The 22,962-nt window shown below is 34.3% G+C and overlaps 2 protein-coding genes across 3 annotated transcripts; both read left to right on the forward strand.

The window, feature by feature from the left end:
• Nucleotides 1–414: 414 nt before the first annotated feature.
• Nucleotides 415–8,543, forward strand: LOC135839585 (uncharacterized). 2 transcript variants are annotated; one of them, XM_065355671.1, is made up of 4 exons: nt 415–551; nt 2,813–3,018; nt 3,104–3,192; nt 3,391–8,543. In XM_065355671.1, the coding sequence occupies exons 1-4, from the start codon at nt 470–472 to the stop codon at nt 3,440–3,442; spliced, it is 429 nt and encodes a 142-aa protein (XP_065211743.1). In that variant the 5' UTR covers nt 415–469; the 3' UTR covers nt 3,443–8,543. The 2 variants fall into 2 exon arrangements, with proteins under 2 accessions (XP_065211743.1, XP_065211742.1); XM_065355670.1 differs by lacking the exon at nt 3,104–3,192.
• A 1,393-nt stretch (nt 8,544–9,936) lies between these two features.
• On the forward strand, nt 9,937–17,130 carry LOC135839584 (uncharacterized). The gene is made up of 3 exons (XM_065355669.1): nt 9,937–10,149; nt 12,371–12,577; nt 15,135–17,130. The coding sequence occupies exons 2-3, from the start codon at nt 12,384–12,386 to the stop codon at nt 17,077–17,079; spliced, it is 2,139 nt and encodes a 712-aa protein (XP_065211741.1). The 5' UTR covers nt 9,937–10,149; nt 12,371–12,383; the 3' UTR covers nt 17,080–17,130.
• The last annotated feature ends 5,832 nt before the right edge of the window (nt 17,131–22,962 follow it).

The following is a 22,962-nucleotide window of genomic DNA, read 5'->3' on the forward strand; positions in this document are numbered from 1 at the left end:
GTACACTACAAGAAAGCATTCAATTGTGCCCAGTAGCAGAAATTATGAAATTATGACGAATCCTGCTGGAGATGGATGCTCCAAAAGCAGACGAAAAAGCGGAAAGACTGAATGAGTGAATAAATTAATGAATAAATGAATGAATGAATGCATGAATCAATAAAAAAATTAAAGAAAAAAAAGTTTCAGTAAGTACTGAAATAAAATATAATGAAATTTCAAAATCAGTTCAGTATTTAGTCAAATCAGTCAAGTGTATAAATCAAGCGATCTCAATATTTAATTTTCTTTTTCTCGATGACCCTTAAAAATTAAATTCGAGGAAGAATTTTCCCAATATCAAAGAATTTTCAGATAATTACGATATTAGCCTGATTAGCTTCTTATCATCGATACCGATTGAAATTTGTTTTTCAAGTTTCCTCTCAAGGGATTCTAGTGCGACAGTATAGCTGAATAATACTTGACCATGAATACGGATAAGTTTTTCGTTGTCTTGCATATCTTCATTTTGTTCGTCACAGCATCGACCATCAGCTGTGAAAGTGTCAGTAAGTATAAGTACCAAATACTTACCTAATTTCCTTGCATGTATACTGTACTTGTAGCTTAATTAATATTAACTGATTCATTTTGGTGGAAGCCCCAAGGGCCGTTTTTAAATTTAATTGTTTTAGTTCCTACTCTAACAAATTCAGTAGGGGCAGGATATGGGCGTTGCTTCCAACTTGTGTAGAATAATGAAAAATATATTATCCAGGTAGTCAGATGAACGATTTTTAACGATTTTGAGTTACTTCCATCGCTTCACTCGTGAAATAAACCTCAAAATTCGTTGGAAATCAAATCACCTTCTTAGTTGAACAATCTACTATTAATCGTTCATTTTACTTATTCGAAAAAATTTGTAGTTTTTTTTTTTATATCCGAGAAACCCTCTTGTTTCGTCCCATGTAGCTGATACATCATTTTTCATCTTCGGTGCTTGTTTGATGCACATGAAAAGAAAAACACAAATGTCTAGTGCGCCAGTTTAACTTCAGCCGACTAGTGAGTTACATATACAATAGAAGTAGGTCGTCATTTCCCCCTGCCACCGATGAAAACTCAAAATAAAACACACAAAAACGGACGTTTTTTTTTGTTTCTTGGAACGAATTTTTTCGAAAAATTTTCATCTTCGTTTTTATCAAATAATTAATCATTATAAAGAGTTTTCAGAAAATTACTTCAAATTTTGTTGTTTTAGGTAGCTGTTTAGCCCAATATGGCGTGACCAGGATTTTCTCCGGGGGGAGGGGGAGACCAAACCAGATTTTTGTGCTTGAAAAATCAAAATTGGTCGTAATTTTCTGAAAATATTTCTTAATATTCGATTATTTCGTGAAAATTAAGGTAAAATTGCTGCTCGAGCGTAAATTTTTCGAAAAAATGGGTTCAAAAAACGAAAAAAAAACCGCTTATTTTTGCAAATATGATGACTAGTTGAGTTGTTGAAAAATTTATGATTTTTTTTCAGTTGGCATTTTCTAGAGTAACTCCCACTCCTTCCCCCCTTCCCCATCCCTAAATAAAATTGGTTCAGTACGCTTCTGCTCATAGGTTTCTTATCTTGAGCTGATTTTTTGTAGGCAGGTGAAAGAACGAATACCAGGGGATGAAGTTGCTTAAATTTTTTAATCCAAATTTTTATGAATATACTAATATGACCTCGGATTAAATTTTAAAGCATGCAAGTGTTCCTCTGGGAAGTCCATTTTTAGGCGGACGCAGTTGGAAAAATCATCACACATACGTACCTACTTACTCGGATATGTATTGAAATTTTACTTTACAAACCATTTTACGTATTTCGAAGCGTTGGCCCTCCAAGGTGAGATAAAATGAGGAGCTGGATATCAAAACGCCGTAAGTCCATTTTGCAAAATTTTCAGAAATGAGGAAAAACTGTGGGGGGGTCGGGGGGAGTCGAAGGAGGTCAAATGTGGTATCAGAGGAAAGGGGAAGTCACCATGACTTCAAAACATGAAAGTGCCCAAATTTTTGAGAACTGGGGGGAACGTGGGAAGGGGGAGAAAAAAAGTTACTGCGTTTTGATCTGAAAAAAGACAGTTACTGCGTTTTGATCTGAAACGTGCTACAAAAATCACGCACATTTTATATCAAAACGCAGTAAATACACCGGCACTCTCTTACTGAAATAAAAACACATGGGTAGAGAACCATTTTAATGATTATTATCTGTAAATAGTAAAAAAATATTCAAAATTAAAGCGCTGTTTGCCATAGTGACTGAGTCATGACACAAGATTTTGTTTTTTATGTTCAGGCCAAGTGTGATTATGATTGAACAATATGTTGGAAATTTTTTAAAAGTCTGTAGTTTCATTATCAACAGTAACCACCTTCTGAAATCAATGTTTACCAACCTTAAAACACAAAAAACGCTAAAAATAGTGTAGTTACTGCGTTTTGAAGTAAAATTGCTGGTTTTTACTGCGTTTTGAAGTAAATCTCAACTTTGAGTGGGATTTTCGAGGTGAAGCATGGCAGATGGATTTACGACGATGGCTGCAATCGATTCCCCGTTGAATTTTACATAGGAAAACACTCTTATCTCAATTTTCATAAAAATGGACTTACGGCGTTTTGATATCCAGCTCCTCAAATATCAAATGCGTCCAAAACTGTTATTTACGAGTATAGGTAATTAGGTATGCATGAGAAACTACTAGTATATAAGAAATGTTCAACATTTGAGTGAGGACAAAATGAGCTCTTGTAAATGAATTGAAAATTTTTTTTCATACAGAGTCTGATGATTATACGTCTACTAATTCGAAGAAGCCTGAAGAAGATCTGTCTGAGAATTCGTTGAATTTTTACAATGCCCTGCCAGATGATAAAATGAAAAAACAGTATGTTGATCAATACACTAAAAATCGTGATCAACTCAATAAAATTCAAGCTGAAATTTGTGCGCGAAAAGCGAATCAAGAAAAAATAGAAAACGAGAAGGTGAGTTCAATAACGAAATAAAATTCAGGGGTTACCGTAGCGTGCTCATCAGACATTCTGTGCAATTCTGAAAAAATTGTTGTAGGTACAGTTCCAAGTAATTTTGGGCATCTCCAAATTTGTTCGAAAAAACAGCGTCAACGTTTGCGAAAATACCTACCTTATTCGTGAGATGTAGGTAGATATGTACTCATCACTTATTTTGCTTTTTGGACACGATTTATACGATTACAGATACAGACACATCGAAATTATTTTACTCGTATCTCACTTAAAATTGTCCAAGTTTTCTCACGAGTAACCTCTGAAATGAATGGATAACCTACGTGCATTCGTGCTTGAATTAATGTTAAACCAATTTGATTTTTACAGAAATACAGTGGATTTCTATGTGCTACTGATCTTCTACCATCACAACTTGTAAACCTGTACCCTCGGTTCAAGGGGCAATGGAAAAAAGTAGAAGGAAAACTAACAAATCCGAATTACGTGAATTTCATGAAAAATTTTCACTCATCGTACCGATATCAAACAGATTTAATACAGAAACAGTATCGCTTTGAACCTTTAGAAAGAAATTATAGTGTGTCAGAACGATCTAGAGCAAAGGTGAAAATGCCCAATTTTTTCAAGACTATGTGCGCTTTATTGACACGATATGCTGACCCAATGTATAAGGATTATATAACAGAGGAGTCTTCTAAGAACGCTGAAGACATTACGAAGTTGGTAATCTTCCTGGATACTCTGCCAAATATTAAAAACGCCATGATCGAATCATTTTCTGCCCAATATGCCTTTATTCGGCAATGCTTCAACATTTTTTCACATTATCCCATCATGCTTCGCATTGATGAAGCTATGACAGAACTTGAAAACAGGGAAATAAACCGTCGTCGTCATCGTTTGATGAACCTTCAGCTGAATCTTACAGATGGAATTTCGGCTGAAGCTCCCGTACCAATTAATGTACACTTGTGTGATGTACTGGATTACATGGGTATTTTACAGCTATGGGGATTCACCGATAACGACCTGAAATTTATGAATATTGTATCCGAAGTTATCCGATCAGACAAGAAAGGCATTTATACTCCGTTTTATTGTGATCGTACGGATGCCAATGGAAAAACCACAACAGTAGTACTTCCTGTAACGGATTATCGAAATTGTCCAGTTGGGTGATTCCTACTATTTTGCGAATATTTGCGTAAATGCAAATATGTGAAAGACTAAGAGGGCAGTATTCTTTTTTTTTGGTGTCTATAATTCTATAAAGATGTCCCCTACATGCCCCCATAAAGAAAATTCACATATTCGTATCACCACCCCCAAGGGGACAACAAATGTGGGTCAAATGTTCATCGTCGTGGATGTCACAGCTCGCATTTTTGTTCACATGTCACTTTATGAAACAGTTGTTTTAAAGATTTTCTTTGAATTAATGCATTATTTCTGGTAAGGAAGGATAGGACTTGAACTAAGTTGTGTCATAATAATGTTTGAGGTCACTCAATTTGAGTAAGGTCAACTTAAACACTGGTCACAGTATTTTTTGTCCATGGACGTGGGTAATTTTCAAATGGTCAAAACCACTAGATACAATACTTTTTTTCTAGTACAAATGGCAAACCTGATGTACTCCCAGTATTAGAATTATATCATAGGCGGTTTTAATGATACTTTTTCATCATTTTTTCAAAAAAAAGTGATTTCTGGAATCTACTTGTCCTATCGCCGTGGGTCATCATAACTTCTGCTAATGAATGAATCAGTTCAAATGAAAAAAGCTATAATTATGCTCGAAGTAGTCAGTGATGAACTGCATTCAAAGTATTTCAAAAAAAAGTAAGGATATGCCCTCTACAGTTGAGAAAAGCAAGTTTTGTCTGACGTCGTGGGTAAAGTTTTTTGTCCCTCGTCGTGCCATCTGCGGTTCACAATATCCACGGCGAAAGACATCCAGTTTCTAAGTCCCTTTTTTGGGTTGTTTTGTCTGGATTTTTTGATCGAAGTTGCCAACGCCGGTGTAGTAGAGACCATTTCACCCAGTGAGCGCACATGAAGCCCACCCAGAGAGAGACAGGGGCGACTTTTATGATTTGTCTTTTGTCGTGGACAAAAGTCGCCCCCTCTCTCACTGGGTGGGGCTCACGCGTGCTCACCAAGTAAACTAATCTCTACTACACTAGCATTAACAACTTCGATCAAAAAAATCCTAAAAAAACAATCCAAAAAAATTCGAAAAAGGGACTTGGAATATTCGCAAAATAGTAGGAATCACCCAGTTATGTCCAAGCATTCTACAGGCTACAGCATCAGCATCACTTATAAGGACGTGACTTTCAAATAATTTTGTTCTACCACTCTTTGGAATGTTAAGTTTGTTACTTTATTTTCATGCAGAGTGTATTTTTGTTTGGAAAAGGCATAGGGGAGCCTGGGGAGGTCTTATTGTTAGACAAATTTTACATTTTTTGATTTTTTTGTCACCTAAATTCATGGGAATATTGCATAAGGTATATTTTTTCAGAAAATTCAAACTTTTTCCCACATTTTGGTTCAACTTTCAAATGTTTACCCTAAAAAAGCACAGATTCAACATCTACTTATAGAGAATACATCATCTGAGAAATGCTGATGGCAAAATTTCATAGTTGACTCAAATGGAGCTGATGAATGGTTAGGAGGTGTCCTGATAGGTGGCCAGTGGATCACCAACATCGACCTTTTATTTCTTATGGCACCCTCAACGTGCGGTTACCCAACCCTGTGCATAATCACGTGTGGAAGATGATAACTTTAAATCTGATTACACGCGGGTCAAGGTAAGAGACGAGTTCGCGCAATGTGCAGAGGTATCTTTACAAGCATAGATTTAGGAGGTTTGCATCAAAATATACCATTTGGAATAGCAGTCCAGATGAGGAGAATAAAAGGTCGATGATCACCAACCACCAGTATGCTGACAACACCACTTTGGCGGCCTCTAGTGTTGAGTATACATGTCCATTGTCCATGGTACTCAAATGCCTGGAAGAAGTTTGTGCAAGACATGGCATGCTGATCAACAGGACAAAAACAAAGTTGATAATAATTAATAGTCCAACCAACAACTTGCCAGAGATCCAGGAAGTCGATGGAATTGGAATCAAAGTTGTGAAGAGATTCTCATACCTCGGATCCATCCTTGAGAATACCAGAGGATGTGAAGCTGAGGTATGTTGCCGCTGCCAGCTCACCAAAACTGTGATGACTAGTTTAAAACAAATATGTAGGTATGTGGCCCGCTCTGACAAAACCGACCGTTTCAACAAAAAAAAGTTTCTGAAATAATGACGTTTAAAATGAATTTTAAGAGTTAAAGATCAGATTTTTGAGAAAAAAACATTTTTTGAAATTTTGTCAAAATGGTTGGTTTTGTTTTGTCAGAGCGGGTCACATATGGAGCAATTTGGCAATGAGCAGGACCCTTAACATTCAACTGGTTAATGTGCTGGTCTTCTCTGTGTTCCTATGCACATTAGAGACTTGGACCATACGCTCAGTAAGCGTCAGCGCTTGAGCACAACATGGTGGAGCTATTCTCGTGAAAATGATTGCAAGGAAATGGGAATTGCCCATTTTCCTGCCAATGATCAAGTTTTGACTTCAATTATGAACGATCTACAGTGAATTTTTTTAGTGTCATGAGTTTTAAATTGTTATTTGTGTCGTCCTGAAGAACAATGAACTGAATTGTACAAGCTAAGTACTTACGGACGGATTTTACAATCATTTTAGTGTCTCTGAGAGGACAAAATTTGGTAAAAACTCATCAAATTATAGGGCAAATGCTTCAATTTCTTGTGATATTGAATCCTTTCGTTTTGGAAAATGTTTTTTTAAAACACGAGTCCACAAAAGTCTATCAATTGCACAAATTACGCTCAAATTCACTCGTAAAATACGAGTTCCTGTTTGCTTGTTATCATTTTCACGAGAATAGCTCCAGAATGTGGGAGTCATGTGATCAAACTTACTGAGTGTATTTGTACAGGGAATTGGTGTCGATCAACACCATGGAAATGTGGTTCTGTAGCAGAGTACTGCACAGTGTAGTTAAAATAGCCGGATAATCGCCGGAGCTATCGGCTAATTTAACTACAGGTTACCAACTGCAGTTATTTTTGTCGGTGCGCGCAACCAGCGGTAAGTTAGGTTAATAATTACACGTTAACCGCATTCGGTTCTCTGGTGTCTCATCAATACATTTTGGTGACTCATCAAACAGATAAGACAGAATCGAACAATGCATTTCTGATAAGAACGCGGTATAATCGCAGGTAGTTTAGTTATTTTAACTACAAAATTATCCGCATAGGCTAACGCGGATATAACCGCTTTTGGATGAGTTATATTTGGTAGCTTACCACACTCGACAGGCAACTAACGCAGATAACTTTTAACTACACCGTGCAGGACTCTGTTCTGTAGGCAGCTGCTGAGAGTTCGAGTTCCTTGGACAGCCAAAAGAACTAACACCTGAATTTTGAGTGAAATTGGTGTGACCAAACATCTATCTGCAGTGATCCTTGGTTGGATACTCAAGTACTTCAGACGGCTCACAAGAGTGGATGCTATGGAAACAATATTTGTGCAAGGCAGGGTAGAAGGAGCCAAAGCTAATAGATGATGATTGTCAACCTGGTCACTGGTGGACTGACTCCATGCGCAAAGTAATGGGCTGCAGCTTTGCTGAATGCATGAGAAGTAGGGATGGGATGATACCCGATATATCGCATGATACTATTGATGTGTATCAGATCAGTATTGTATCGATACGTATCAATCCAAACTTGATGCCAAGCTTTTAATTTTTTTTGTTTTTGACTTTTTTTTCCTGTGAAAGTTTTGGCATTTCAGCCAACTTTTAAGCTAAAATAAACAAACAGAAGTATCATGATATTAGATACATCAATCCAATATTATGATACTTTCAAAAGTATCGATACTATCGCCTCCCTGATGAGAAGTGCACAGGACAGGGAGCAGTGGCGCGCGCATACCCACAGGATATGTAACTGGAATGGTCACAATACCCCATTGCGGTGTGATACTTTATAATGATGATGGTTGCTTCTGCTGTTCGTACATATTTATTATGATTTTAGGAGATGAAAAGCGCCCCATTTAATGATCCTACATGAAAAATTGGACAATTCCTGTTTGTACATGTGCATCCCCTGTCCCCTGCACAAATTTTTAAAAATTTTCAACCTCAGTCTCTTTTCTAGAATAATCACCTACCAAGTCTCCATAATTCATGAGTAGGTACTTGTAAGTCAAAATTTTCAATGTCTCCACAATTGATGATTTTTTTGTTGAAAATCACCTTTGTGAACAGATCCAATTCATAAAGAAATAAGATGGTAGGTGTAGACATTCTACTTTTATAACACTGTCGCTACCACTACTTACGCATTATCTTTAGTGACTTTAGTGCTTTAATCTCTTCAACGAAACAAAATATGTATTGAATGATTGGAGTTGTGTTATTCTTGTAATATGTACCTATTTGCCGACTTTTCCAGAATTTAGCCTAGAAAAAAAAATAAAATGAAATTATGCAAATAATTTTAGGGTGATATGTTGTATGTTCACATAGTATTTGCCTATATTCATACTAGTCTTGGTCGTAACCTAAACGCAACCTATTGACATTTACTCATAAACCAGTTGTCACGACAGCTATTAGGTATTTCATTGAATCTGTAGGTATGTGTGGTTTTTTTCCAAGTCAACTTTTCCCGAAACCAAATTCAATAATATTGAATTTTTTTAGGTTGATATGTAAAAAAAAAATAAGAATTTCCATAATTGTGTACGTAACATATAGAGATGTCTGCGATAAATTCAAGGAAGTACGTTTACAATGATACTTAGCTTAACATTTATAAATTTCGTTCCTTGCACCCGCATCCATCTACACGTGTAGGAGGTCGATAGTAAAATTCAAATTAGTTAGGTACCTACTTATCAATATAATTTATATTCATTGGATATGCAGCTTTTACAATATGTTTCTTTCGTCGTTTAAATGGGTAATGGTAATTAATGACTGTTAAAATTACACGTTAGTCTCGATATAGCCCAAAGTAATAATAAATTTACTGAGCTACTATACGATAACGATTGATCTTTCTATTAACTTGACTAAAATTGTGCGATCGAAGCCTATCTGAGCTATGAAGACACGTATTGAATCGAGATTTCTTCTCGTGTGTTGAAGATTCGTTATCAACTAATTAACTATAAGAGAAAAATTTCTAGAGATGAAATTTGCAGCAGGTATGAATAAAAGATGCACTTTTACTTAGAATTGCTAAAAAAAATATAATATATAAAACTCGTTTAGAACTTGTTTTGAAAGTAAACGTTTTTAATTGACTTTGATGGCTTGTAATATATTAATATATTATGCACCTATACCTGGATAAATTGTACTATCTTCATTCTCATTGTGAATGATGAACAGTGTTGTATAGGTACACAATATTTTTTTTTTACCTGCTTCCTAAATACCTATCAACATTATTTTTAATTACGTATGAAAAATTTTCCACTCGCGGGTATAATTCGTTTAATTTAATTTACTCGTAGGGTTTTTCTACCCATGAAAAAATTTTTAAAACGTACTGATCCCTCTGCCCAGTCCCATCATGTAAACAACCGGCGGAGTGCAAATTACGACTACGAAGCGCGAGCTGCTACACTATAGATCGCGTGTACGAGATGCAGCTGTCTGTTGTGTATTTATTAAGGTTTTATTAATTAAAAATTAAAGGGCAGGAAAAAAAGACGTAGATGAAAAAAAAATTCCAATTGTCACGAGGAAACTTACCTATGTGGTAAACGCGTAGAAATGATAATTTAGTTAATAGAGTATACAGTACACATAGTTGAACATAAATAATATCTACAGATACGAATATGATACTTCAAAAAAGTAGTCATGCGGTGGAAATTGAAGAAGCAAGTTTGGTTTTAGCGATTTACTCCTACACGTTTGTTGGGTCGTAAGTCGAGTAAATTTTTCGTTGAAATTTTGAATCGTCGTTACGATGAAAGAAGAGGATATATTTTTATCACGTAAGTACCTACTACCTACCTTCGTTGAATGTATTTTTTAAAAAATAATTTAATACAGAATAAGGTATACTTAAGTATACTAGGTAATACTTCCTAATTACCCTGGCATCATGTTTGCTGGCATTAGATGAGGCTGTGGTAATTGTAATTAACCCTTGATATGCCTTGAGAACGATTTCTTCTTATTCAAAAACGATTGTATGTAAAATGATTTTTTTTTTTCATTTTGGTTTTAATATACTTATTGTTAGGTATAGTTTCAAAATTACGTACTATACGACCTTTAAAATGCAATTATTTTTGTTCTAAGAGCATTTTTATAAATCTATTTTTATGGCACTATGGGCGAATGGGCGAAACTGTGAATTAATATTGAGAAGGGAATTCAGTAAGCTAAAGTAGGCATCTAATTTTACATTTGTTTTCTACGATAAATTGGAAACAATTGGCAGTATTTTTTGTCAAACGATTCTTAGAAAGTGGCGAAAATTTTCAGTATCTTAAATACTCACACCTTCCAAATAAACTCAAAATTTCAAAGTTATCAAAAATTGCAACTACTTTTTGAAAAATATATGTTTTGGATTTAAAATTTTCAAAACTTGAACTTGGAAACATTTTTCTATGACTTTTTTTGCTCTTTTTTTTTGAAAGCTGCATGAGAATAATGTCAATAACTGGAAGCAAAAATGAAGTTGAATTCTTCAATGTTGCTCAAATATTTTCTACGGTTCTCCTCTACTAGCCTTGCTCTAATAATATACTTAGTACATAAAAAGACAGTAACCAGCATATTTTTCGTCTTAATCTTTCTACAGGTTGTGGAAAGGTTATGTAATTCTTACACATTTGCGATTGCTTACATAACCACACCCATCTCAGAACCAGTTGAGCTTGGAGTAAATTTCGAAATTTAAAAATAAAAATACCAGTTAAGTTTTAAACGCATTTTCAACTTTCAATTGCAAAAATTCAACTTTTCAAGTTACGAGTAAAAGTCAAAAATTTGAATAAAAAAATTCGAAAAAGTTAGGTTGAAGAAAGTTTTGTTTCTTTTTTTTTTTGCAAACACCCAATTTCAAAAATGTAACCACAAACCAGTCTGTTTATTTCAATTCTGTTCTTTTTTTTTTTTAGGAACTCTAAAAAAACTAATTTTTTATTTCACGCCCCTCTCCTCTTATTGAAAAAAGTTGAATAGGTATGTAAACTGTATAGATTAGGTATAATATTGAAAAAGTCTCGTTTTGGTAACTTTTTCAATTTCCAACATTGGGAACTGAAATGTTTCAACTTTATTTGAAGTTCATTTTACCACAAAAATTTATTCGACTATAGTAAAGGAAGTTGATTTCTGAAAAAAATTATGATCATATCACTTTTGAGCAGAGGAAGAGAAAAGCTTTTAGAAAAACTATAGGGTCTACCTAGATCTGATTTTGGTATGTAATTTATGTTTTCTGTATTGAAATGATGCAGCTTCATTTCAATTAAGAGTAAATTCTTGAGCAGTATCAAAAAGAATAAGTATTGGGCACCATTGGGTACCCGAAAGATTTTTTTGCCAAGTAGATAAATTGCAATTTTATTTGAAAATTTTAATTTAAAAAAAAGCGAACGAATTAGGTAGTGAAAAAAAATCAACTTTTAGAAAATTAATTATACAAAGTATAGGTAACCAATTTGGACCCATTATTTTTTTCCCAAGTAAGAGAACCTTTAGAGTAGTCGACCACAAAATTCATAGCTGCTAAATCGAAAACCTAAATCTTGATTTTTGGTTCTGTCCGCCAATGAAAAATAATTTTAAAAACTGCCTAAAGAAGTCAGTCATAAGGTCTAGAGGGTATTTTTGGGCTCCAAATTTTCGAAAAATTTATCCGAAAATGGTCGAAAAATGCGATTTGGTAGTTAGGTATTTACAACTTTGAAAATCGTATTTTCTAACCATACCATAGTACAGTTTTCTGGGGAATGGGCGCGAATTTGAGTCTGCTCACCCAACAGAGTAGGGCTAAATAAGGCAAAAATGAATTTAAATAGATACCTAGATATTTTTGTTTATTCACTTACCTTATTGTTCGTACAGTTTAAGACATCTAATGTAAAAAAAAAAAAAAAAAAAAAAAAAAAAAAAAATGAAAATAGTTCAATCAGTTGTTTATTGTTTGTACTCGTACTTGTGGAATACCGCAACCAATAATAAATTTTCCATTTACAGGAATAAAGGAAAAATGAATTTCCCAAATTTGCTATTAGTTTTCTCATCTCTGCTGGGCCGAAATGACGAAAAGAATGGAACCGATGTCACACGTATTCCGAAAATCGATTATCAAACCGCCGAGGGAATCGAAATAATTCCGAACACTTATGAATCATCATCGATACAAGATGAAATCACCGCATCCACGTTTCCATCGAAAGAAATGTAAATATTAGTAATATTTTCACGATTGCAAACGTTTTTTCGCTTCGATTGATCTAACGATTACCTACTCTATGAAAAAAATTCCCACTCTCTTCGATTCTTCCCTTCCCGTTTACAAAGTAGGTATATTTTTACCACGTGTGTGAACGTGCAGATTGCGGACAGGTGACAAGACAGACCACATGAGTAGAATTTATATGGACAGTAAGTGAGAATGCGTAGGTGTTTTTACGAGCGGAAAATTTTGTTAGTCAGAGAAGAGTTTTAATTTTTTCCATTAGGAATTTCTTTGAATGTTTTTTTTCTTTTTTTCTTATACGGAACAGAAATTTGATTAACGCCCATGTAAGTTATTACGGAGAGATTTAATTCTAAAAAAAAAAAAAAAAAAAAAAAAAAAAAGAGGAACTTGGACGTAATTTGAAAGTAATTTTATTACAATTTTCAAAATTTTTCTCGCATCTTCAATGATTTTAATTGTATTTGCTTTCACAACTTTTCTAAAATATTTTTTTAAAAAAATGCAGAAATTCTACACAATTTTTTAGTTTTTAGTGGGTATATCATTTGAAATTTTTTTCGAACTATTTTTAATCACATTTAAATTAAGTTCACAACCTTTTCGAGCTCACAAGGGAACCTCTTGAGGTGTCACACTCCGATTTGAATGGAACCGCGATTTTTGGAAAGAGCATCAGCATAGCTAGTCTAAAACCCTCAAAACTAAATTTTCAGCTGCCCAAGTTCATTTTTCGATTTTTGGCGAATTTTTGAAAATTCGAATTTGACTGTTTTTGGCGATTTAAGTAGGTATGCTTTTTTTTAAAAGTACCTACGTACTTGATCAGTAAAAATGGTCAAAATAAGTCCCAATGTGTGGAAATTTTCAAAATTCACGCGAATCACTGTATTTTGTCCAAAACCAACCCCCCAAATCGAAATTTCACAATTTCCAGCCATTCTGGAGCCTCCAGCGCGATTTTCAATTTCTCCAGAATTTTGAATTTGCTCCAGAAGGCGTGAATATGCAGTTGGGCAGCTAAAAATCGAGTTATGTATTATACTCGACCTGTTTAACGAGTTTATCTACATTTGAGCCGAGTTCGGGAGTGACACCTCAAGGATGGTTTTTTGACCAGCTTTATTCAAAATTAAAAAATCCAAAAAATCAAATGTTTCCCGTTTGTGTGGAAATTTTCGAAATTCACGTGAATCACTGTATTTCTTCAAGAACTAACCCCCGGAGCGCAAATTCTACCATTCCATCCGTTTTGGAGCGAGAGTGACACCTCAAAAAACCACTCTTGAGGTGTCATTCTCAAAATCAGCTCAAATGTGGATAAACTCGTTAAACAAGTCGAGTGTAATATACAACTCGATTTTTAGGTGCCCAACTTCATATTCACGCCTTCTGAAGCAAATTCAAAATTCTGGAAAAATTGAAAATCGCGCTGGAGGCTCCAGAATGGCTGGAAATTGTGAAATTTGGATTTGGGGAGTTAGTTTTGGACAAAATACAGTGATTCGCGTGAATTTCGAAAATTTCCACACAAACGGGAATCTTTTGATTTTTTGGATTTTTTAATTCTGAAAAAAGATGGTCAAAAAGCTAGTTTTGTGGTGTCACTCTCAAAATCGGCTCAAATGTGAATAAACTCGTTAAACAGGTCGAGTGTAATATACAACTCGATTTTTAGCTGCCCAACTTCATATTCACGCCTTCTGGAACGAATTCAAAATTATGGAGAAATTGAAAAACCGCGCTGGAGCCTCCAGAATGGCTCGAAATGGTGAAATTTCGATTTGGGGGGTTAGTTTTGGACAAAATACAGTGATTTGCGTGAATTTCAAAAATTTCCACACAAACGGGAAACTTTTGATTTTTTGGATTTTTTAATTCTGAAAAAAGCTGGTCAAAAAACCACTCTTGAGGTATCACTCCCAAAATCGGCTCAAATGTAGATAAACTTGTTAAACCGGTCGAGTATAATACACAACTCGATTTTTAGCTGCCCAATTGAATATTCACGTCTTCTGGAGCAAATTCAAAATTCTGGAGAAATTGAAAAATCGCACTGGAAGCTCCAGAATGACTGGACATGGTAAAATTTGGATTTGGGTAATTAATATTTGGTTTGGAACTTCTTTTGACCATTTTTACTGATCAAGTTCGTCCTTTAAAAAAAAATCATAAATCTCCAAAAACAGTCAATTTTGAATTTTTAAAAATTCGCCAAAAATTGAAAAATGAACTTGGGCAGCTGAAAATTTGGTTTCGGAGGTTTTGGACTATGCTCTTTCCAAAAATTGCGGTTCCGTTTAAATCGGAGTGTGATACCTCCAGAGGTTCCCTTGTCAGTCGTAAAATAAGTAGGTATACCTATTGAGAATAATTTTTTCATTTTTTAAATCATTTCCTTTTCGTCCGAATAATTGATTGAATTCATTCCCTGTAAAAAAATTTAATTTAAATTAAGTTTAAATTAATTTTTTATCATAATTTTTTCATCAATATTGCAATTTATTAAAAGTCATTCCTCAATTCGATCTGTTTCAGGTTTCCAAACCAAGTAAATTCATCAGACGAAATTTTCACTTCAATCCATAGCTTCAACGATGAACATCTCCGAACAAAAAATTGCTCTTATGACGAAAACTGCTCGATGTACGACAACTGCTGCGAAGATTTCAAGCATCTAGATAATTTATCCAATCACAAGATACGATTCTCTTGCGTGAACACTCCTTTGGATGGTAAAATTTACATGATACAGAAATGCCCATCCGAACACGCTAATTTGGAATCCATTTACAAATGTGAGACATCCTTTGACCCTGAAGCTGTGCACGATATTTCTTTAATTTTGCCTGTAACCAGCTCGACGAAAAATATCACTTACAGAAACTCATTCTGCGCAGTTTGCAATAATGAGACATCGTTTGAGATTTGGGATCCTGTTTTGTACTACGAATTGAGTGAAATAGGCGATCTAGTCATCACAGATGAAATTTCCGGGTTGGTTGATAAAATACATGATGGATTTGCCAACCAGTCGATGATTCTGTCCAATTTAAAGGTGGCAAATGGCACAGCATTAGTTTCTGAATTTAATAATCTGACTTACAAGTGCACTTTACTCGTGCAAATGCCATCGATATTGAAACCACTCGTGAGATATTGTCGATCCAATGTAACCACACAAATTGCCAGTGATAAAGATGGTTCTGCTGGCAAAACAATATATGCAAACAATTTAATCAAATTGGACAGAAATAATTTACCCCAAAACTTAATAAATCCGGAAAAAGAAGTCAACTTTACTAGGAAATTCCGTAACGAAATCAACAACCACGTTAAAACTTGCGTTTACTCGGCTACAATAAGTGGAGATGCTTGTTTAGTGAACAGTTTCTTTTTGGCAGATACCGAAGTTGTTTTCATGAAAAACGACGAGATCTACGTGAAAAAATACAACGCTACTTTTGATCAGACTGAATACACCAATGAAACATCGCTAAAAAACATCGTCTACGTTTGCGGTACCGAATTGCCAGACCGACGTAAAATAACGACTTTCGTCAAAGTTTTTCTCAGTCGTTTTTCAACATTTTGTATTCTACTTCTATTGATCATGAACGCTAAGAAGAAAAAGCTGCAAAGTTTATCCGATAAGATGACCTATGCGTACTGCATCACTATGCTATTGGTGTATGGGGCTTTTGAAATGCATAGACACCCCAGCTGGTGTCTTTTCACCGAAGAAGCGATGCATTATTTCTTCCTCAGTCACTTTATCTGGTTTTTAGCCATGTCTTACGAATTGTGGAACGTGATATGTCGATTATCGGTGAAATTTCAAAGCGCATCGGGTAAAAGTCACACGAAAAGGTTCGTCGTGTATTGTTTAATTTGCTGGATTACGCCATTACCTGTCATACCGCTGACGATGTATTATAGAAGATTTGTAAATATTCCTACGAATTGTCCGTCTATCCCAGGATACAAAATACGTCAACCTTGTCTAACCATACCGGAGTCCCCGATAGGCCTGTACGTGTTTTTCATCAACAGCGTGATTATCTGCATAAATGTATTTTTATTCGCGCACGTTTGTTACCATATTTATCTGACGAAACGTAGGAATGTCAAATCAACGTCGCATAATAATTATTTCGAGCTTTTCGTCAAATTAGCTTTGACGATGGATTTACAATGGTTTTTCTATCTGTTTTCGTTTAGCGATATAGAAGGGTTGAAGGTGCTGAATACGATGCTGAACGCGTCTCACGGATTGATCACGTTTTTAGCCTACGGTGTGAAAAAGAGCACTTTTGTGGATTTTTATAAAAAATACCGGAGTTATTTCGACGTTTTTCAAAAAATGAGGAATACGTTTGTCCAGCTGTTTGGCGATGTGAAAAGAGTGCCTTTTTTGAAACGTCATTCGGTTGAACCTTCTACTCAGCATACTGGGCTAGATAATATGCTTTCTGATGTGTAATTTTTTGTACTTTTTTTTTTTTTTGAAATACAGTAATTTATTTTATTGCAATTGATTTTATTTTTTAGTGTTCAGTGGCATGCATTTCTTGTTACTTACTCAAATTCTATGACAAGCGTGAAGACAAATAAAAAAAAATAAGTTGGTAGGTACCTACGTACAAAATACATGTTATACGTACCTACCTACTAACTTATTTTTTTAATCGTCCTCAGACTATGGAAATATTCATTAATTTTTATAAGATTCGAAATATTTTGAATGATTGATAATTCTCGAATAATTTCCAACCCATTTTGATAGGTCATACCTACGTCCCACAGCGGGCTGTCAGCACCCTCAAAACGCCTGTAATTCAAAAACTTACAATGAACCCCAAAACAATGGTTCAATGAGATCTTCCCCTATGTTTTTGGGGTCAGAATACGAATTTGACAATATTTTTTTCGTAGGGGTGAATAGTGGGGGATGAGGGGGGTGAAAAATTCAAAATTTGACCATAATAATGTGTGATACGTCGAAATGTATGTTTTTGAGGGTGTAGATCATGAATCTGACAATATTTTTTGCGTGGGAGTAAATGGTGGGGGATGAAGGGGGTAAAAACGGTGAAAAATTCAAAATTTGACTATAATAATGTGTGGTATGTCAAAATGTACGTTTTCGAGAGTGTAGGAGGGGTGAAGGGTGGGATCTTAGAATTGATAATGATTAGTGATGAAAGGTAGGGTTAGTACCTATTAAATTGATGGTTTCTCTCATAAATATCACCTTAGGAGGGAGATTTATTCGACTCCTAGCTAGCTCAGATGGGAGTTCTCTTGAGTAATCAATACGAATTCTAAGTCATCAAGTACAGAAATGATCAACATTTAAATACCATTTATGTACAAAGGATTTATTTGGTCAAGACATTCACTACATCTACGTTATTTATAACATATTGTAATATGTTATTTATTTATTAAATGCGTTCAATCTAGACAGATAGGATAGTGCTTAAGGCACTTCTCCTGGCATAGCATGGCAATTATACATGGAATTGACACCTTACTAGCCGAGCAATTTACTAAAGCTATGTATGCAAAATTGGTTCATGATGCGTAAGTGAGGAATCCATGCTCCATCCCTTACGGCGAATGACATCATCTATTAATTACGATAAAGCTATAATTAATATAGTGGAGACACCACCATGTAAGTACCCACTTACCGAACACTGCTCACTGTCACACCACCTCTTTTCCTTAGCCTACCCCAATAATAGTGGCTGTCGGTGGCTGCTTTACGAAGAGACACACGTATCACACGCTTCATTCAAGATACCTAGGAATATCTTGATATGACCGCAAAGGTTATAATCGTTGGATCATCACCTCAGAGTATTAATTAATGACTACCAGCGATTACGATTAAATCAAAATATCATCTTAAACACACGCATAGTGGGTTAACTTGAAAATAATACTACTTAGGCCTAGGCCTGTTTCCATATACAAATTACTCCTTAACCACATACTTCGACGAGGATCTTGCCACGGCCGATCGCAAAAACCAAGTGATGATACCTTTCAATTGACAGAAGCTCGTGCCTCCTTGACTATTGAAAGGTATTGTTCACTCCCTATGTTATAATATTTTCCCACGTTACTGGAACCCTCTTTACTAAATAGCAATAAATCACATCGCGTAAAGGGTTACCCTAAGATCTATCACCTAGCAGGTGGAGGCAGATTGCACCATAACACATTCTAAGAAAATTCACTATGATTTTTCACTACAATTGACTGTGGAGGCCATTAGGTCCCTTTCGGTCAAAAATGGCAATTGACATCTTGAAATGCACTATCTCGAGTATTACCAGCCACTAGAATTTCCCGTGCATCTACGTGCAAAAATTTGTTCTATTCCTATTTATGCAGCTGAGTTGACAAAAACGGAGTTTTAAGATCACTTTATAAAAACTAAAATCCAGTAAATTGATAAAAAGTACTTACTTGATAGTCAAATTTTGAATTTTTCACCGTTTTTACCCTCTTCGTCCCCCACCATTCACCCCTACGAAAAAAATATTGTCAGATTCGTGATCTACACTCTCAAAAACATACATTTTGACATATCACGCATCATTGTTGTCAAATTTTGAATTTTCATCCCCCCTCACCCCCTCACCCCTACAAAAAAAATATTGTCAAATTCGTATTCTGCGATCCCAAAAACATGAGGGAGGATATCATTGTACCATTATTTTAGGGTTCATTGAAAGTTTTTGAATTACAGCGTTTTGAGGGTGCTCAAATTTTGAATTTTTCAACCCCTCCTCACCCCTCACCCCTACAAAAAAATATTATCAAATTCGTATTCTGCGACCCCAAAAACAATGACAACCCTGTATATCATGATCCAATTTTGAACCCAAACAACAGTGCTCAAAAAAAGTTTTGATAGAAATTTTTTATTTTCTGCCGAAATTTTAAGCCATTTTTAGTACCTTATGTGATACGTTTTTGAAAATTTTCAAAAATTGTGACTCATTTTTGAGCTTAGAACCCATTAAAAATGCACAAAAACGTTTTTGAAGAAATATTTGAATTTTTTGCAAAATTTTCACCCATTTTGATTGATTACATCGCACCTACTTTACCTATAAAAAATCTGAAAAATCAGAACCCGCGTTTGGGCTCAAAATTCTTCAAAAGTGCTCAACAAAAGTTATGACGAAAATTTTTGATTTTTTGCTGAAATTTTAGCCCTCTTTCTGGTCACATGATCCCTTTTTGAAAATTTCCAAAAATTGTGATTCAAATTTCGAGCTCAAAAATCCATTGAAAATGCATAAAAAAAAAACTTTGTAGAAATATTTGAATTCTTGTAACATTTTCACCCATTTTGATTGATTAACATCGCACTTTATAAAAAATCTGGAAAAATCAGGACCCGAGTTTGGGCTCAAAATTCTTCAAAAATGTTCAACAAAAGTTTTGATGGAAGTTTTTGAATTTTAATCCATTTTGATAGGTTGGATTGCATTTTTTCAAAAATCACAAAAATCATGAACCAAGTTTCAGTTTAAAATTCTTTAGTGGTGCTCAAAAAAAGTTTTGACAGAAATTGTTGACCCCCTATCGAAATTTCAATTCAACTACATATTTTGATACTTAGGATCACAAGGAGGCTTTTCAAAAAATCTTAAAAATTGTCATTCATTGCTCAAAATTCTTCAAAAATACCTATGTACTCAAACATTTTTTTGTTAAAATATCTAGGTAGAGTTTCTGATAAATTTTCATTAATTTTGATAAATTGTATTGTAAGTAAGTAAGTAGGTACTCTTTCAAAAATTTGGAAAATCATTGGCAACGTTTACACTCAAGACTCCTCTACAGTGCTCAACAATGCCTTTGACAGAAATTGTCGATTTTCTTTCAAAATTTCAAGTCATTTTGATCGATTACATACCTTTTTCAAAAACCTCAAAAATTATGACCCATTTTTGGGTTCAAAATTCTTCAACGGTGCTCAAAAAAGTTTTTTTTTTTCAATAGGTAATAACAAAAATTGTGTTTCAATTTTGAGCTCAAAATTCTTCAAAACTGCTCAAAAACATTTTCGTTAGAATATTTGGAATTCTCAAGAAATTTTTCATCTATTTTGGTAAATTATGCGGTCCTTTTAAAAAATCTCAAAAATGGTGACTGAAAAATAGGCTCAAAATTCTTTGAAAGCGTTCAAAAAATAATGTTGATGAGAATTTTTGAAATTAGATTTTACTCAATAATGAAAAAATCGTAATACAAATTTTGAGTTCAAGATTCTTCAAAGATGCTTTAGAAAATTTTTATTAAAATTTGAATTTCTCGCGAAATTTTCATCTAGATATTTTCATTTGCAAAATGCGTTTTCAAAAATCTCAAAAATCGTAGCTCAAAATTCTTTTAAAATTCTCAAAAAACATTTTTGTTGAAATATTTGAATTTCTTGCAAAATTTCATCCCATTTTGAATTTTTTGAGTACGGTTTTGGTGAGATGAGATCATTCTATGTAATTAGAGTGAATTTGCGAATGATTATGTGCCTATGAGGAGATTTCTTGAATTGAAAACGTGAAAAGGATTTTTAAACAATTTTGGACGACGTTTTAAATCGATGTTTTCAACATTGATTGAAAAATAAATCTTTCCAAAATTTCGTGGAAATTCATTTAGGTATAATTGGAAAATGTTAGGTATCAGAATTGTTTCAAATTCCAAGATTTAAGTACCACCTAATTGAAATTCAAATTTAAAAACCACTTTAACGTGTACCTACCTACTACCTCCCTACTTACCTAGAACATATTTTCAAGACACATGCAACAATTTAAAAAAAATTATTTTTAAAATTTTATTAATTTGATGACTGTTCTGATTCTTGGTATTTGGCAGACGCTAAAGTGCATGATTCATCGTCGGTATATCTCCGGCAAAAAATTTGCCATGCTTAATTTTCACAATGTAGTATTCTAATACCATATGTTTAATTCATGGTCAACTGGGTATTGATTGGGATATGGTACCCAAGACCCAAGTAATTACATCAACAAAGTTATATATCTTTTGAACTTTGAAACTGCAATTTTATGCAGATAAATCGTTTCTTGGAAAAAAAATACGGTGTAGTCAAAGAGGAATTTTTCTCGTTAAATCACATATAGTTAGATAGGTATAGTCACAGCATGCCCAGATTAGCGTATTTGTGGTTTGGGTTGAAGATCCTACCATTTACGAGAAATGGGAATTCAGAACACGATTTCAATAAGTACCTAGGTACCTAGTTGATGATGGAAAATTTTTAGTTTATTTTTTAAAAATTTGCCAAATACATAAATATCTAATATTCAACTGGTGTTGCTGAATGGCAGTACCTATCAAATATAAGCGTTTGTATGAAAATATGTAGGTATTTAAAAATTAATCAATTTAAAAGTACAAACTGTTTTGACCAGAGTGCTTATGACTATGAGATATAGCTACAGAATAGAATTTATTTTAATTTACTTAATACCTTTAGCAGAATACTGCACGATTATTCGTTTATGCAAACACATAAATACTTGTACAGTACAGCTATGAAGTTCACACTAAATCACATTATCAATTACTCGAAAGATGATTTTATAATAGCTTAGAGGCATCGCAGTTTGAAATTTCATTTATAAATCTAAAAATACCTATGTAATAGATTTTTACTTAGGTACTGCTACATTCATGGAATAAATGCAGTAATTTTGAGAATTTATTTCACGTAGATACTTACCTATAACGTACGTTCAACGTCAAGGTAAACTAGCTGCTAGCGCATTTGGCTATTAATTGTTTCTGTGATGAGTTACCGAATTATATTTCTGTTCATTTGACACCTAAAGTAGTACGAATTGAATATATGTACATTGTACATAATTATTCAGGCGAAGTCTGATCCTGCATCTCTATCGGCTAATTCGCTTTGTTATAATTTTCATGGTTTAAATGATTATATAGTCCTGAATGTTGATGGTAATCGGTATTGAGTTACTGGTGACTGAAAATAAAAATATACATTTGCGAGTAAATATTTCAAATTCATTATAGCTTCGCTTCTATATTGTTTTTTTCATATTCGGTACCTAATAAGTAGCAATATTGTGAAAATGGTCGAAATTGAGATGGAATTCTACACCTGAGAATTAGATCGGTGCAAGGCGAGGGCGAGGGAGAGACCAATGAGAGACCGGAAGGAACAGGTAGGTAGTAATAATTATTCATCATGAACCGAAACATAATCTGTGTTTTAATATTCAAATAAATTCTACGCAATTTCAATTTCAATTTTATTTTGGTCCTCTTCCTCCTCTTCCCTCCGTCC

The sequence above is a fragment of the Planococcus citri genome, chromosome 3 (genome assembly GCF_950023065.1).
Source record: "Planococcus citri chromosome 3, ihPlaCitr1.1, whole genome shotgun sequence".
In the NCBI taxonomy this organism is placed as follows: Eukaryota; Metazoa; Arthropoda; class Insecta; order Hemiptera; family Pseudococcidae; genus Planococcus; species Planococcus citri.

Coding starts and splice junctions, on each gene's coding strand:
- LOC135839585 (XM_065355670.1), top strand. CDS start 470: ATGAATACGGATAAGTTTTTCGTTGTCTTGCATATCTTCATTTTGTTC. Junction 552..2,812: donor CATCAGCTGTGAAAGTGTCA/GTAAGTATAAGT, acceptor TTTTTCATACAG/AGTCTGATGATTATACGTCT. Junction 3,019..3,390: donor AAAAAATAGAAAACGAGAAG/GTGAGTTCAATA, acceptor TGATTTTTACAG/AAATACAGTGGATTTCTATG.
- LOC135839584 (XM_065355669.1), top strand. CDS start 12,384: ATGAATTTCCCAAATTTGCTATTAGTTTTCTCATCTCTGCTGGGCCGA. Junction 12,578..15,134: donor ACGTTTCCATCGAAAGAAAT/GTAAATATTAGT, acceptor GATCTGTTTCAG/GTTTCCAAACCAAGTAAATT.